Source organism: Propithecus coquereli, unplaced genomic scaffold (assembly GCF_000956105.1).
Source record: "Propithecus coquereli isolate 6110/MARCELLA unplaced genomic scaffold, Pcoq_1.0 Scaffold120, whole genome shotgun sequence".
Taxonomy (NCBI): domain Eukaryota; kingdom Metazoa; phylum Chordata; class Mammalia; order Primates; family Indriidae; genus Propithecus; species Propithecus coquereli.
The window spans coordinates 7,956,083-7,972,456 of record NW_012136081.1 but is presented as its reverse complement, the minus strand read 5'-3'; the positions used below and the strand labels follow the sequence as shown (position 1 = coordinate 7,972,456).

At 65.0% G+C, this 16,374-nt stretch overlaps 1 protein-coding gene across 1 annotated transcript in view; it reads left to right on the top strand.

The window, feature by feature from the left end:
* KCNQ1 (potassium channel, voltage gated KQT-like subfamily Q, member 1) overlaps window positions 1–16,374 on the top strand; it is a 352,730-nt gene that overhangs the window by 4,707 nt on the left and 331,649 nt on the right. Inside the window, exons 3-4 of the mRNA XM_012664952.1 lie at window positions 2,118–2,197; window positions 5,455–5,545. Of these exons, the coding sequence (XP_012520406.1) occupies window positions 2,118–2,197; window positions 5,455–5,545 (171 nt within the window). The remainder of the gene's footprint in view (window positions 1–2,117; window positions 2,198–5,454; window positions 5,546–16,374) is intronic.

Below are 16,374 nucleotides of genomic sequence, written 5' to 3'. Positions count from 1 at the left end.
CAGCTGTGCTCAGGGACCCCCCCCCCCCGGCCCTGGCCTGGCTTTGGACTCAGCTCCACAAACCGCCGTTGGCGTATCGGCCTGGGGGTCCCGTCTGGCAGGGCCTGTGGACATGCTGGGCCTTGTTCACCATCTGTGGTGACACTTTCATCCGAGGCTTCGTTTGTAAGTGTCATTTACCTAGTTTCCTTTACAGTTTTTTTAATTGTGGTAAAATACACGATACAAAATCTGCCATCTTAACCATTTTTAAGCGCTCGGTTCAGTGGCCGTAAGTCCGTCCACGTTGCTGTGTGGCCGTCACACCGGCCGCCTCCAGAGCGTCCTCGTCTCGCAGCCCCGAATCTGTCCCCGTGAGACACTAACTCCCCCAACCCCTCCGACACCCCCGTCCTGCCCTGGGCCCCCGCGGGTTCCACCCTCGGGGACGTCGCGTGGGTGGGACCACGTGGCCTCTGTTCTCTGTCGCCAGCTCGTTCCACTCAGCATAGCGTCCGCGGTTCCCCCGCTCTCGTGTCCTTTTGTGCGTGACGTTTTTCTGGACCAAGGAAACTTCTCTAGCACTCGCGTAATTTTTAATTCTCGTGTTCCGTGAATGAGTGTGCAGCAGATTACCTGAGGTTCTCTGAAACTTTCCTGTGCTGCCCTTCCGTGTCCTGCAACTCCGGCTGACAGAGCCCAGTCCCCTCGGCGGCTCGGTCGCGAGGGCGCCCCTAGCACGGGCTGCGCCTTCCTATCGCGTGGAGTACACGCTTCTCTTTAACAGTTCCCAGTGTGTCGGGAGAGACCCCAGGGCTACTAGGCGCCCCCACAGCTGCAGACGCTGCTGCTGCCGCCCGCAGGCCGTGCTACCGAGTGGCCCCCGCCTCTCCCGGAGGGGACCTGCCTGGGCTGGGTCCTTGTGGGTCACCCGGGTCGACCCAGCCCCAGCAGAGGTGCCGACCAGGGGCCCCAGCACATGCAAAGGAGAAGGTCTCGGAGTCCCGGCCCCACTGTTTACTCCAGACGCAGCCTGCCTGTGGCCTCGGGGCCCCCCCACGCTCCGCCCTGGGGGCCCCCTGCAGAGGGCTCAGACGCAGCCCAGACAGGCCCGCCGCCTTCTTCCTGTTCCTGGGGCACCTGGCTGCTGAGACATTGGAATGATGTCCGATAACACACTGGACGTCCCTTGGGGCGGCGCTTGCGGTCACAGCTCCTGAGGTCACTTTGCCCCCGAGGGAAACAAGTAGGGTATTGTCCTCGGGCTGTGCCCTGCCTCCACCCCTCGCAGCCCCCCAGCCGTGCCCTCCTGGGAACCTGGTGGGGTGGCGTCCAGAGGCGGGGGCCTCAGAGTCTGGCTCCGTGGGGGCCCGGGCCGGGGCAGTGGCCCTGCAGGGGCGGGAGGGCAGCAGCACCCAGGCCTGGGCTCCTCGAGAGCAGGGACCCTGGCTCAGCCACCCGAGGCTTCCAGCTCCGGCCAGGACAGGAAAAGATAAAGTGGTAAATAAGATAAAACTCGTTTTATCTGGAGGAGATAAAAGTAAACTTTATTATACGATTCTGTCTGAGGCAGAACAGTGCGTTCAAATATTTGCAGAACTGTTTAGCGGGCAGAACACAGCAAGGCCGAACGGCGGCCTGGCCTGCGGGTATCGACTGACACCCGCCTCCCCCCACCGCAGGGAGGGTCTCCCACGCCAGCCCTGGGGGAGGGGCTCCTTGGGCAGAGCCCCCCCACCCCACGCCCTCGGACCCAGAACCCTGATCTCGGGGCAGCGGTGGCTCTGTCTACACGGGGGCTCCCCACACCCCTCGGCCCGGGGGAGGGGGGGCGGACGTCTACCTGGCGTCATGTGGCCTAGGCCCCGTCTCTGCCGCGCTCCTGTTGGGAGGTGGGGGCCAGGCCTGTCCTCACTTGGGTCTTCCCTCCTTGGCGCGGCCCAGGCAAAACTCTCCCAACTGCAGTAACCCGCAGGCGCCTGAGTCCGCTGTGCCTCCTGTGGGGTGGGCAGGAGAGGCCCCTCAGCCGCCGGAATCCATGCCATGGAGTCCAGGCTCTTTGTAGCGGTTTGTGAAGTTTCCAAGCCCTGCTCGGGGCGTGAACGCGTGCTTCGTACATAGCGCCAACTCCTCACTAGGGTGGCGCGAACAGCGACGGCAAACGGAAGGCCGTCCCCCAGCAGCGCAAGAATCACACGGCCGCTGTGAGCAGACGCAGGTGCCTTTTTGCAGGCTCCAAAAGGCACCGTCGCCGGTGGCCCTTAGCAGAGTGGCCCGAGGGCAGCTGCGCTATGTGGCACCTCGTGGCTGCTCATCGTGGCGCCCCAGGAGGACAGAAGACGTTGCCATCGGTCCTCTTTCCCTGCCTCCGCTCTGGAGAGTTTCAAGCCTGCCACCCACATCGTGGCCCTGGGCCCGGAGGCTGCAGTCAGCAGACCACGGCCCGTCCCACCCTGGGCTCAGTTTGCTCGTGGGTGAGGTGCTGAGCGCAGGGCTCTGCGTGGGTCGCTGAGGGGCTGGGGGCAGTGGCGTGGCTGTCTTTGCTCAGCTGGCAGCTACCAGTCAGCTGGGGCTCAGGCCTCTCGTGGTTGGCTAAACGGCAGCCCCCGAAGGCGTCCACGTCCCAGTCCCGTGCACAGGTCACGTTGTGTGGGTGGAAACAGGGGCTTTGCAGGTGTGAGTGAAGGGTCTTGAGAGGGGGTCCTGGCGGGCCGGGTGGGCCCTGTGGTCTCCAGACTCCTTCCAGGCGGGGGCAGAGTCAGAGAGGAGACCTGATGACGGAGGCTGAGCTGAGAGGCCGGAAGATGCTCCGTGGCCCTCTCAAGCAGGCCTGGGGGACCCGGCTCAGCCTTGTGTCTCCTTGGGTGGCGTGTCCTCTTGCCTCTTGGTGTAGCCCCCGTGTGCCTGCAAGAGCCCTTGGAGCCTCAGTTTCCCCAGCCGTAGCATCGTTTGATAGCAGCGTGGTGGTGAGGACACAGGCTGGCACGGTTGCCGTCCGTGGTGCTCTGGCCGGCCCACGTGAGTGGCGGGTTGGTCCTGGCTGAGGGTGGCCCGCTGTCCCCCGGAGCACTTCCTGCTGCTGGACGCAGAGCTGCTCACCAGTTCTCGTGGGGGCCTTGAGTGGGTGGGTGGTTTCCCTACATCTTCACGGGAGGAGACGGGACGGAGGCCTCAGGCGAAGTCACGGGGCTCGCTCCTGAGTCCTGAGCTCTGACGGGACGTCCAGCCACATGTCCTCCTGCAGCCGGGGAGGAGGCGGCCGTGGGCTCTGGCTTGTGTCGGTGCAGAATCCGATGCAGGAGAGCTGCCTGGGCCCTGCGGCCGTGGAGGGCAGCGGGGGGTGCTGCGTCCTTTTGTGCAGATGCCCCGTCTGCGCCCGGGGGCCCGGGGAGCGGGTCGGGAGGGCGTCGCCTGCCCCTGGCAGCACCGGCTCTGCTTCCTCTCGGCCAAGCCAGGCTGTGCCTAACCCGCTGCCCTGCTCGCTGCGGATCAGACAGACACGTGGGAGGGTTAGGCGTGGGGGCCTCGGTGTGAGAGCCCTCAGGATGGGGTGAGCCCGCAGCCGGACCAGCAAGGGGCAGAGGCCGTGCGGGCTGGGGGGCCACGTAAAGCCCCTTTCGAGAGCCTGGCTGGAGCCCCTGGCCCCCACAGTGGGCGCCACGCTCTGTGCTGGGCGGGGTGGCCTAAGTCATTTCCCAGAGCCTGGGATGGCACCCGCTGCCGATGGGCACCGACCCTCCTGGCTGATGACTGCTCGTGTCCCCACGAGGTCCGAGCTGAGCTGGGAGCCCCCGTTGCGTCTCCCCTCAGAGGGCTCCCCACAGGGTCTGGCCTGGGGTCCTGGCCCCGTGTGTCGAGTGCATGACTCTGCCCACTCCGGCTGCCTCTGTGGGTGGTGTCTCGGGGACAGACAAGGGCATGGGCAGTTGCAGCTTGGGGACGGCCAGGCCCAGGGGGTGCTTGGAAGGGCCTAGACACCCCGTCCAAGCTGGGCAGCAAGGGTCCGAGGCGGGGCGGGGTGGGGCGGGGGTGCAGAGAGGGTGCCTGGTGGGAGGGCCTGCGGGTGAAAACTCCAGGCAGCTTGACAGAGCCAGGGCACCGGGCGTACGCGGAGCGGGTGGTGGCAGGTGAGGCCCGAGGAGGGGCGGGGCTGCGTGCCCTGCCCCCAGGCCTGCAGGGGCCCCCCGAGACCTGGGGCTGATCAGGCTTGTGCTTTGCCTCCGGTGTCCTCGGTGGGTGTGTGACTGGGATTAGTGCTACTGCACTGGGCTGTCGCCCACTGAGGGTCAGGGCAGTGGGTTATCACGGGAGGGACGTGGGCTGCCAGAGGCCAGGAAGGGGCATGCTGGCTGCTGCAGCGGGGCCGTGGGGGGAGCATTAAAATCCACTGGGGGGGCAGGATCTTGAGGAGGCCTGGGCCGAGGGCCAGTGCTATGGTCCCCTGGGCTCTGTGCCTGTCGGCTTCCTCTCTGTCCATGTTTCCCACGGGGCAGCTTCCTACCTGTCCTGTCCCCAAAGACCCCCCTCGAGGGTGCTTGGAGTCTCTGGCGCCCGTGGAATCTCTTCCCAGGCAGGAGGAGGGCCGGGGCCACCTCGGCCTGGTGCTACTCGGGGACGCTGAGCTCAGCCGAAATGCCACTGGCGGGGGTCAGGGCCCTGGAGGGTTTGCTGCAGGAGGTGGCCTCCTTATCGTCCCAGTTCTGGTGTGATCAGAGCAGGCCGCCCTCTGCGTTCTCTGTGTGCCGGCCGGGCCCAGAGAGTTGGCACAGGGTGGGGCTCTTTGTGCCTTCCCTTTGATGAGTTCCGCGGCTCAGCGGCTTCTGGGACCTGGGAGGGGAAGCGAGAGGAGAAGGGCCACGCCCTGCAGCCTCGAGGCCCCTGTGGGAGCCACAGACTCTTGGGGACAGCCTGACAGCAGGTGCGGGAGTCAGGCCCACCCGACAGGCAGCTCCTACGCTGTTGCCGCCAGGAGCCCCTGCCTGCGGCCCTGAGCTCCGGGGGCTCAGCTCCTCTTTGGAAGCAATGAGCAAAAGCAGCTTTACTGTGATGCAGTCGCGCCCCCGTCCACGGTCCATTTAGGCGCAGTGTGCCCCCCCCCCGGCGGTTCTCGGGGCGTTGAGAGCCGCGCAGCCATCACTACCATCTACATTCAGAACGTTCAGTCGCTTTGAACGGAAGCCTCGCGCCCTCCTGCAGCCGCCGTCGGCTTTCTGTTCCCGTGGGTCTGCCCGTCCCGGCGCAGTCGCGCGGCAGGTGGCCTTTTGTCTTGGGGTCTTAGCGCGCTGCAGCGTGGGTGGCGCTCCGCCCCTCTGTGGATGCTCCGCGCCTGTGTCTGCGTGCCAGCCGCGGGGTGACGGGGCTCGGGCGGCACTGGGTGGGGCCGAGAAGTGGGGCCTCCACGCCCAGGTGCGTGGGGAGGCAGGGCAGCCGGGTGGACAGGTGGCGTGGGAGCTGACCCTGTGGCCTGTCTTGCAGCTTCCTCATCGTCCTGGTCTGCCTCATCTTCAGCGTGCTGTCCACCATCGAGCAGTATGCCGCCCTGGCCACGGGGACCCTCTTCTGGATGGTACGTAGGCGCCCCGGGGGCCGTGGCAGTCGTCATAGTCGCCCTGGGGACTGGCGTCTCCTGGGCATTTGGCCCGATAAAGTGGAGCAGAGCTGTTCCCAGCCTCTCACCTGCAGTCACCTGCCGTCCAGCCCCGACTCATGAGCCAGCCCCTCGGAATGTGTGTGCCACAGGTGGGGGGGGCTGAGGAAGGAGCGGGACCTGGAGCTGGTGATCTGGGGGGGCTTCCTGGAGGAGGGGGCTTCTGAGCTGGGCCAGAAGGAAGGACAGGAGGACCAGGTGTCGTGGCTGGCAGGCCCTGCCCAAGCCTGCACAGTGGCCTTGGAGGCCAGGTGACTCCTGCTCTGGACTGTCACTGGTACACATGTCCCAGCCCTGTCCTCCTGCCCAGTCACCTGGATGGTCCCTGCACTGGCCTGAGAGGCCTTAGCCCAGCGTCACCTCTGGCAGGAGCATCTGGCAGCCACGCGTGTTCCTCCCCACGGGTGACGGCTGTGACCATTCGACCTGAGCCTGGGTCCCAGCCCTACAGGAGGTGCTCGGGGCCGTTTGAGGACTGAGAGAATTTCCAGCTGCAGGTCCCGGCCCCTTGGCCTGTGTAGCCCATCTGAGCCCCTCGCTCTGAGAACTGGGCTTTGAGGATCCTCCCAGCCAGCGGGGGCCCCTCAGGACAGCCTGGGACGGGTCCTGGACACCCCCCAGCCCAAGCGGGCCTGGCCCTGTCGGGGCGGATTCATGCGCACGGGCCTGGGAATGGCGCAAGCAGGCTCACGGGCTGGCGGGACGCAGGCACGTCGGGGGACACAGGACACCCGAGGAAGCCGCCTCAACCCAATGGCGGGTGGGCAGGTTCCAGCCAGGCTGCGCCCACCTCTCCCTGGGGCTGCGTCTGCGTTTTCGTGTCTCTTCTGGGAAGGTCTCCGCCACTGACGAAGGAAGAGTCACAACTTGGTTCCCTGTCCCAGCTTCCGCAGGGCTGGCCTGGGGCTGTCGCGCTCGTCCGCGCTGTGCTCTCCCGGCCGGGGCACCCGGCCACGCGGGCTCAGGGCCCTCCGAGGTGGCCTCCACGGCAGTGCGTTTCGCTTTTAGGCGGTCGACTTTATCTCCCTTCGTTGCTTCTGGACTTTGAGGCATCGTAAGCGCAGAAGAATCCACCCTTGACTTCTCCCAGCGCGCGAATGGCATGTTTATTTTGTGTGTTTATGTGGCCGGTGGCCGTTGGGAATTTCCTGGTGAGTGCTCTGCGGCACAGACCCGCTTTTATTCTCGCCCACGGCCTCCCCGTCGCGCCAACGCCCCTCATTCCGAAGTCCGCTCTCCTCCCGTGGTGCGAGGAGCCGTCTGTCCCGCGAGCCAGGTGTCCCGGTGCCGCGAGACCTGCTCTGGGCGCTCTGTTCCGCTGCGCTGTAGGCCTTTCCGCCACCAGGCCGCGCAGGTCTGGGTCTGCGTGTCCTGAAATCCGTGTTAGGACGTGATTTTGCACCGGGGCAGGGGTTTCCTGGTGATCTCGTGTGTTTGCTTTCACGGCTGACATGACACGTCCCTCACCCAGCTCCAGGAGGGACCCTGATGGCATCTGAAGAGTGGGCGCAGGGACGCCGGCGTCTGTGTGTCCAGGGCGTGGCGCGTCTGTCTGCGGGAGGGTTTTATGGTTTTGGCGTGTGGGTTTTACACAGTTCTCGTTAACTTCACTCATGATGGTGACACCGATGACAGGAAGCTGTGAGCTGCTATCACACAGGGTGTCTTCTCTTCCCTTACGCTTTCTGGGGACTTTTTTGGTGTCTATGGGGGCTGCTGGTTTCTGTTGTTTTTATAACCCGTGACTCTGCTGTTTCTTTCCTTGGCTCTTGTGCGGTTCTGGGTGAGGGGCCCCTGCCAGGGCTGGGGACACAGCTCGTTCTGCCCGGCACACAGGGGCGGCGGAGCCGTGGCGGGTCGGCCACTCCTGGCTGCGGCGGGGGCCGCGTACCGTGGTCGGGAGAGGCCCTTCAAGCCCCGTGTGACGGCGTGGTTGTCACGTGAGGGTGTTCTGTAGCTGGTGTCTTTCCTGCATCTGTGAGATGCTCCTGCTGGGGGGAGGCGGTCCTGCCTCGCTTTCCTGGGATAAACCCCTGGTCTTGGCACGTGATGTTCCGTGGCCGAGCAGAACGTGCTCTCGTATTGTGTCGAGGACCTTTGCGTGACGCTGCGAGGTGGTTCTGTGTGTCCTCTCGTGGTGCCACGTTCATCGGGTTGAGACCATCGTCTTTCCCCTCAGGGTGACTTCAAGTAGCCTTGGGGACATGGGGCTCGTGTTCGAGGTGTCCCCACAGCACTGCCCGGCGGCATCGCGTCCTCCTCCCCCGCTGGCTCTCAGACGGGTGTCCGGCCAAATCACCGGCGCTGTCTTGCAGGAGGGTGTCGTGCCCCAGCCGCAGCTGATGGGGTCGGCCCCACCGGGGGTGGCTTCTCCATGGGGACTGGGTCTGTGGGGTCCTCGGCCTGGGACTTGTCCGTCCCTGGAGGGCCTTGGGCTGAGGGTGCCCAGGGGCTCCCAGGCCGTGAGAGCCTGGCTGCCGAGCATTCCCTTGGGGGGTGAGTCTCCATGAGAGGCCATGTGTGCATCTGTGCACATGCATGTATGCATCTGTTCATATGCACAGGAATGTGTACATGTGTGGCTTTGTGGACACGCGTGGACACGCGTATATGAGAGTATACATGTGCATGTGTTTATATTTGCAGCCATGTGTATCTGAGCATGTATGTGATTGTATGTGTGAGTGTGGGGGGTTATGCATGTTTGAGCATGTACATGTGTTTGCATGTGTGTATCTGAGCATGTACACGTGTATGTGACCAGATACATGCACATTGTGCTGTGTACCTGTGAGCATGCACTGTATACATATTTACACACACGTGGCTATGTGTGTGTTCACGAACGTGTGTTCGTGTCATGTTTACATGTATTAATACATGTAATACGTGTACAGCGTTCATGTGTGTGGCTGTGTGTGAGCCCGTGCTGTTCTTTGTGTGCTGGCTCGCGTCGGGATGGTCAGCTCCGAGTGACCCAGGTCAGTCGCTCAGCTGCTGGGGAGCCCCGGGGTTTGGAACAGCTCCAGCGGCATGGCGCTCCCAGGGCTGCGCGAGCCTCTGGGCGTCCTGGGCCCGGCCGGGGCTGTGGGCACCAGGGCTCCGAGTTCAGAGCCCAACTTCCCAGGTCCTCGTCGTGGGCTCTGGTGGCGCCTTGGCCCCCTCCCGGGGCAGCTGGCATGTGGGTGAAGCTGTGGGGACCCTCCCAGATGCGCCCTGGGCTCTGTGCGTCCCTTTGCAGCATCCTAGAGTCCCCGTGCCCTGTGCGTGGGCCAGGCACAGCAACCGGGTGCAAACCAGCCTGGGGGGGCGCTCGCCAGCACGCAGCCTCTGCCCCGGGAGGGCAGGCGGACCTGGCAGCCTCAGGCCTTGTTGGGTGTGGCCAGGAGCCCCCTCCCTCCCCAGGCAGCGTCTCTCAGGCTGACAGGAGCTCACTGTCCCTAGATCTGGGGCCCAGGGCTGAGGTGTGTCCAGGGAGCACCTTCCTCCTCCACTGCCCGTCCTGGCTTTTCTGGGGCCCGTGCGACACCTGGCGGCCTGTCTCTGAACTGCAGCCACCGTCCTTGGCAGCCCGTCCTGCGCCTCCCTCCCCGCTGGGGCCCCTCTCAGAGGGTCCTTCCCCGCCCCGGGAGGGTAGAGACCGCACGGCCTCCCTTGACCCCATTCTTTCACGTTGGCCACCTCCCTGCCACCCTTCACGTCCCACCAGGTGCCCCTTCCACACGGCATCTGGGGGACCTTCTAATTGTCCCAGAAGCTCCCCATGACATTGGGGTAAACTCTAGCTTCTCTGCCATGGCCCCTCTACCCCCAGACTCCCCGGCCTCACCTGTCTGCGCCCTCCCTGCTCACTTCCGGCACCAGTCACTGACGCTGGGACACACTAGCTGCCCCAGGGCCTTGGCACACGCTATGCCCATAGTCTGGCTGTTTCTCTGGTGTGGCAAAGGACTGGCTTCTTGTCAGGTGCCAGGCCTCAGCTCGGTGGTCACCGCTTCTGCACGCCCTCCCCGCGTGCCCAGCACACCCTGCAATTTCTCAGTGTCTGCGTGTGATGGGGCTCAGCTGGGGGTTCTGACATTGTCTTCTCCCTCCATCCCACACTCCTTGAAGGGGGGGACCCCATGGCCATGCTCACCCCACATGCCCCGCGTGGCACCTCCAACTGTGGGCGGCCCTTGTCCATCGAGCGCATTTGCCCAGAGCTGCCCCACAGGGACACCCCAAGTTGCTGGGTGGTCCTAGGCCTCAGTTTCCCCACCTGTATAATGGAGGGGGTGGGAGACGACTCAGATTTCCCTTCCTTCACAGCCTTGCCAAGTTTCCAAGCAGTTGCCCAGCGCGCTGGCCTCGTGGACGCTGATCCTTCAGCACGTCCTGCTGCCACTCGTGTCACGGCCAGGGGCTCACTGGGGCCCAGCAGGGAGCAGGCAGCCGCTGCCCAGCCCGGGCGGGGCAGATGAGGAGGTGTAGGGGACTGGGGGGAGGGGTGCACGGCGGGTGGGGCAGGGTGAGGAAGGGGGCGCAGGCGCTGGGGGGGACCGTCCCGTAGCTCCCGGCCTCGAGGGGGGGCGGCGCAGGGCCCCGGGCTCGCAGCACGGCAGAGTCGGGGTCCTGGGAGGATGCGATGGGGTTGCGGGGTCCTCGGCTCCCAGGGTGCGGGTGGGTGCTGTGGGCAGGACAGGTGGGGGCCGCAGAAACAAAGGTGTCTGGGGCCGCGTCCGCCGGGCGGGCAGCAGGGGGCGTGCTTGTCGCGCGGGCGAGGGCTGCTGGCCGCGGCCCAGGAGCGCGGAGCGGGGAGCCCAAACCGCAGCCTTGGGGAGGCGGGAGGGGCGCGTGGGCCCCGCGCGAGGATTCCGGGCGCCGCGTTTCAACGCCGTTCAGAGCCGGGTGTGCCCGGGGAGCCCCGCTCTCCGTGGTTGCGCAGGCCCGGCCCGGCGGCCCCGGAAAGCTGTTATCTCAGCACGGTCTGAGGAAACCCCGGGGCGGCCTCGCAGGGATTAGCCTTTCTGCTGAGCCAGGGATATTTGGTGGGCCTGAAAAAGCCATTTTGGGAGGAATCTCATCTCGGCCGGGTCCGGCCGGGCTGTGGACGGGCGCGTTTGAGACCCGCTGGTGCCAGGCGGGCCGTGGCCTCCCAGGGAGGGGAGCCGCTTCTTGGGGTTCCAAGACGGCTCCAGCCTGGTTCCCGAGTTCGGCGGCGGCTGTGTGTGCGCGTGCCTGCACGTGTGTCTGCGGATGTGAAGCAAAGGCGTGTGCGTTCAGTGTGCTGTGGGGATCACCGTGTGTGTGCACACGCGTGTCTGCCTTGTACGTGTGCCCGGGGGTGTGGGTGTCCACGTGTGCTTTGTGTGCTTGCCCTGGGAACGGCCCCCGTTTGCGCGAGGCCGGCTGGGGGCTGGAGCGGCCCCGTCCCTGCAGCAGGAGGCCCCGGCCCAGGTGAGGGGCTGGCTTTTGTCTCAGAATCACAGCTTTTTCAAATCCCACACAAAGAGGCACTCGAAAGCACAACACAAACACTGCGCGCATTCTGTGCCTTCTGGTGGGGAGCATACCAGGGAATTGTCCGCGATGCCTGTGGTTAAAAACCCGTGAGCTGCGGCCCCAGAGGCCTGGGGGATGAGGTCATCGCTGGGCTTCCTCCGCCTGCTGAGGCTCCCTCGGCCGCGCAGTGACCCACCCTCCCGCCAGCTGGATCCTCCGCTCCCCGCAGCACAGAGTGAGGCCCTCTGTCCCCAGGTCTCAGTTTCCCAGCAAGACGAGACCCCTGGGGCCTCCCTGGGGCCCTGGTGACAGCCCTTGGCGGGGCCCCCTGTGTGCGGAGCGAGGAGGGTTCCGTCATCCACGTCCCAGCGCCTCGTTCACACGCGGCACGGCGCCCTCGGATCCACACCCCTCACCGCCAAGGCGGCCACCAGGGTGGCGTCAGGGCCGCTGTGCCGAGCCTGCCACGTGCAGGGCCCCCGCCGGCCAAGGGCGGGGACCCCTAGGTTAAGGCACTTCTGCCCAAGGTCAGGGGACCAGCGGGTGGCTTGGTTTTTCCACTAACAAACCTGAGGTCTGATTTCCCCCCACGCCGCTGCCTGCCCTGGGCGCGCAGCTGCACCCCACACTCGAGAGCTGCTCCCTCCGAGTCACTCGCCCCTCCTCCGGGCTCGGGACGGGAAGGTTCAGCTCCCTCTGGGGCCCCTGAGCTCGTTTGTCCCTTTGTCCTCGTCACACAGAGCTGCCCAGCGAAGGCTGGCTCCTGCCGCGTGACGGGGGGTTTTCTCCTACGTGCGTTCGGCCAGTAAGTATTTATTAATCTCCTGCTGTGTGCCAGGCTCTCTGTGTAGACTGTGGGCTCGCAGGGGGCAGGATGTACCTGGGGCTGCCCAGGCCCCACCCGCACCGAGCCACGGCTGGGCTTGGAGCACAGACAGGTGTGGGCCCCAGCCCCATGCATGGCCCGAGGCACAGGTGTGGGAGGAATCTCTCCCCCTTCTGCCCTGAGAGCCCAGGGAGACAGCAGCTCTCGGGCCTATTCGGGGTGGAGAATTGCTGGCCTCCAGGCTGGAAGGCAGAGGTGGACGGGGCCCGGGGCCGCTCCTGGGGCAGGTGGAGGAGGGGCAGACCCCGAGTACCTGTCTGGGGCAGGGAGGCCTCATCAGGTTCGGTGGGAGGGCGGGGGGAGTGGCACCAAGCGGGCCCAGCCTAGGCCACCACCAGCTGCAGCTTCAGGGCCCTTCCTGGGTCTGGGTCGTCCCTGACGTCCTGCACGTGTCTCAGCAAAGCCTCAGAAGACGTACACTTCTGTCTGAGCTGCTGCTCCAGGCTGGGGTCAGCCTTCCCTTTGGGGCAATTTCAGATAAGGAAAAGTGAGTGCTGGCCCCTGCCGGGCCTGTGCCCGCGGTGGGTGCCCCTGCCTGCGGGCGCTCTGCCCGACGGGGCCACATGTGGCCTGGGGGGAGGGCGCGTTGCTGAAGCCACAGTCTCGGGGCCTGAGGCCCTCAAGGCTCAGCTGGAAAACAGGGCAGACCTGCCTCCCTGGCAGCCACAGTCCAGCCTCGCCGGCCACGCGCTCCTCTAGGCACCCCCGCCGCCATCCTGGGCCACCCAGCCCCTTGCGCAGCCAAACAGGCACACGTGGCCACGGAAGCCGCCGAAGGGCAGCTGGTGACGATCCTGGGGCTTGGAGCCGCGTGCGGCAGCGCGCTCAGCTGGGCCTGTGGCTCCAGACGTCGAGGGACCTCTAGAAACTTCCTGCCGTGTGGGGCCGCAGCGCAGACTGCTGCCTCACCAGGCTTCCTTTCCACCGAGGCGGTGATTAGTGACCGTCCGTGCTGTCTGTGTGGACCAGACCTGGAATCGGGAGGGGGCTTGGGCGCTTCCCCGTTTCGCGAGAGAAGTTGCTGCTGTGTCAGGCTGGGCTGCTGCTGGCTCCACGGTCTGCCTGGCCCGCCGGGCCGAGGAGACACCGTGGGCTCAGGAGGGCAAAGTGGTCTTGAGGCTGCCCCGGCTGTCCCCAGAGTCGGCAGAATCCTCAGGGCTGGGGGCCTTCTGGTGCGTCCCGGGACCCTTCTGCAGGCCCCGCAGGAACCCCAGAGCCGGATTGGGCCACAGCAGCGGGTTTGCCGCCTGTGTTTTAAAACCGAGTGCACGAACACGTGGACCTCCGTCCCGGCACCCAGCCCTCCGAGAAGGGCCGTGGGTCTCGGGCTGCCGTGTGCACCTGCCGGGGCTGGGGCGCCGGCGGTTTAGACTACGGAGCCCCGGCGCCTCTGCGGTTCTGGGGCTGGACGTCTGAGATGCCGTGTGCGCAGGGCGGGTCTCCCGAGGCTGAGGCCTCTCCGGCTCCTGGGGGTTTGCCGGCTGTCTCGGGTCCTGCGTCTTGGCGACCCGTCACCCTGGTCCCCCCTTCACGGACACACAGCGTCCTGCCTGTGCGCGGGTCTGTGTCCCGATCCCCCTCGTATAAGGACGTCGTCGTGTTGGGTTTGCACCACCCTCCAGGAGGACCTCACCTCCGCGAGTTACCCCTGCAGCACCCCGTTTCCAAACAAGCTCTCACTCTGAGGCCCTGGGGGTTAGGGCTTCAACAGGGGAATTTGAGGGGAGCCCAGGGGTCTGCAAACCTGGCCCACGTGGCCGCCTGTTCGTGTGAATAAAGTTTTATCAGCGCACAGCCATTTGACCTTGAGATCCTATCGTCCCCGGCTGCTTTGGCGCCACGACGCAGAGTCTCGTCTTTGTGACGGAAGCTGTGTGGCCCAAACCCTGAAGTGCTCACTACCCGCCTTGGAAAAAGGTAGCCAAGCCCTGTTCTAAGCTGTTTGTTTAGCAGGGTAACTTCCGAAAGAGCAGTTGCTGGGTGCGTTTAAACTCGCATTTAAATCACTAACGTTCTCCCCCAGGGAAACACAGGTGGGGAGCGTGTGCCAGCCCCGGGCTGCCCCCGACACCCCCACCGCTTCACAGCCCTCTGCTTCCACCGTCTCTTTCCCTTTCGGGTGTTTTAATTTTTATTTAATTTCCAACTCAGAGGACAGCTAGCAGCACGAGCGCCTCCCAGACACCCGTAGCCCCGGCCCCCTGGCGGTTTGCACCTTGTACCACTTTCTCCTATGTAAGAAAATATAGCCCTGGGGGTTTTTGTTTGTTTGAGCCATTTGAGGGCAAGTTGGAGATGGCGTGTTCCTTTGTCCCTCTAAGCCTGTGTGTTGGCTGTGGGACAAGGACCTTCCACTTAACCCAGGACGTGCGACCCCGGCAGGACACCGTCTCATCAGTCTGCTTTCAGGCCTCGTCACTCATCCCTGGGAGAGAAACTGGTTTTCTCTCGCTGTATGCGATTGTCACGTGGTTTTGGTCTCCTTGACCCGCTGCGGGGGTAGACGTGGAGGCCCCAGGCCCCGGGCTCCAAGGTTTCCGTGTGGGAAGGGCTGCAGGGCCTCAGTGGGGCCCAGCCGAGCCAGGGGCCCCTGCGGAGGCGGCGGGGCAGGCTGTCTCCACCACGGTGGACATTGTTTACGCCCTGACCGGGTCCCCTGTCCCCGAATTGAGGTTTACAGGGTTTGGATTGGCCAGGTTCCTGCCCTGGAGGCAGCTGCTTGCTAGTAGGACAGCTGACATTCCTTTATGCAAAGTCTGTGCTCTTTGGAGAGCTGTGAAGCCAGAATCCTCGCTGTAAGTGGGCTAAGTGGGACGTTCCCCAGCGCGCCAGGCCTTGTGCGTGGAGGGTCCTGCGGGAGATCGTTTTCCGTAACAAAGCCTTCCTCTGTGAAGCCAACACTGGGCCTCACGTTATCTGTTTCGGGCCAGAATTGTCACATATATCAAATTTGTTCAGAACAAGATGGGGGGGTTGAGGGGCCTGGGCAGGAGGCAGAGGAAACAATGCAAGATTTTTGAAATCTTCCCGAAAAACACGTAACCTGATCCTGTCCAAGTGGTTTGTGTGAATCAGGCTGACGCTCCGGGCTGGGGCCTGGAACCGCCAGGCAGTGTCTGTCCCTCGGGAGGCTGAGGGGATGGACGGCCGTGGCCTCACCTGGGTCTGAGGAACCTGGGGGTGCGGGGGACGTGTTCTCAGCCCACGGCGTCTCAGCCAGGGCTGGCGGGCTGAGGCGTGAGTGGGGTGACATCCTGCCCGCAGCGCGGGGCCCTCTGGGGGCAGGTGTCCTCCCCGGTCTCCTCCAGGGCTCCTTCTCTATATCTTGCCTGGGTGCCACCTGGCTCTTAGTTCCAACTGCACCCCTTAAAGGAAGAGGGGAGAGGCCCCTGGTTTGTGCCTGGCGGCAGGTCCTTTGGGGCCGGGAGGACCCCAGAGTGGGCACATACAGGCACTGGCTCCCAGGTATGGGTCCCTGTCTCCTGCCACCTGGAAGTCTGGGCCCCGTCAGCTTGTTGCCATGGTCTCCTATTCTCAGCTGCACAGCCTGTGGTGTCAGATGGGAAGAGGAGAGTCTGAGCGGGTGCTGGCATTGTGGACGACACCAGGCACCTCAGCAGGAGCCCCGGTGAGAGGCCCTGGCTGCACCCTCACCTGGCACACGCTGGGAGTGCCGGCCCCGTGTAGGTGCCGGAGCTGCTAGGCCTGGGAGCTGAGCAGGTGAACGGGGGCCTGGCCCCGTGGGCCACGGCGAGTGTCTCCTGGTCCTGCCTTGCTGGCAGCTGCCCCACCAAGTCCTCAGGCCCCTGGAAAGAGGCGGGTGGGATGGCCTCATCTCCCTCAGGGGCAGGAGGGACCAGGCAGCTGAACCCACGCGGGCACCTCGCAGCCCTCCTGACAGCCCGCGTGTGTGGCGTGGCGTGTGCCCGTGTGGGCGTGGTGCATGTGGTCTCCAGGTCTCTCCCGGTGCCGTCAGGTGTCTGGGTGGTCTTACGTTCTCAAACTTTCCCCACCACACCCACTTCTCCTTCTTCCCTCTTTTCAGAAATTGTGGTCACTCGGCTCTGGGTTGGTGACGGGAGCAGAGCTGGCCCGGCTCCGGGGCAGGTACACGTGGGGCCGAGCGGGGTTGCCTCCTGGCTCTGCTCTGGCCAGGCCGGGAGCACTACTGGGCTCCACGTCGGCAGGGGGGGCCTTTCCGGAGCAGGAGCCCCTGCCCTTCTGGAAGGTGACAACGTACAAGGGCCAGGAGGGACCTCGGGACAGGTGGGCCAGGCTGCTTGGAGGATCCCCCGTGGCGCTTTGTTCTCTGTGCCGTGGGTCTGGCTGGAAGCTGAGTCCTGTGAAGGGCGGCCTCGGCTCTGGAGGCCGTGTTTTC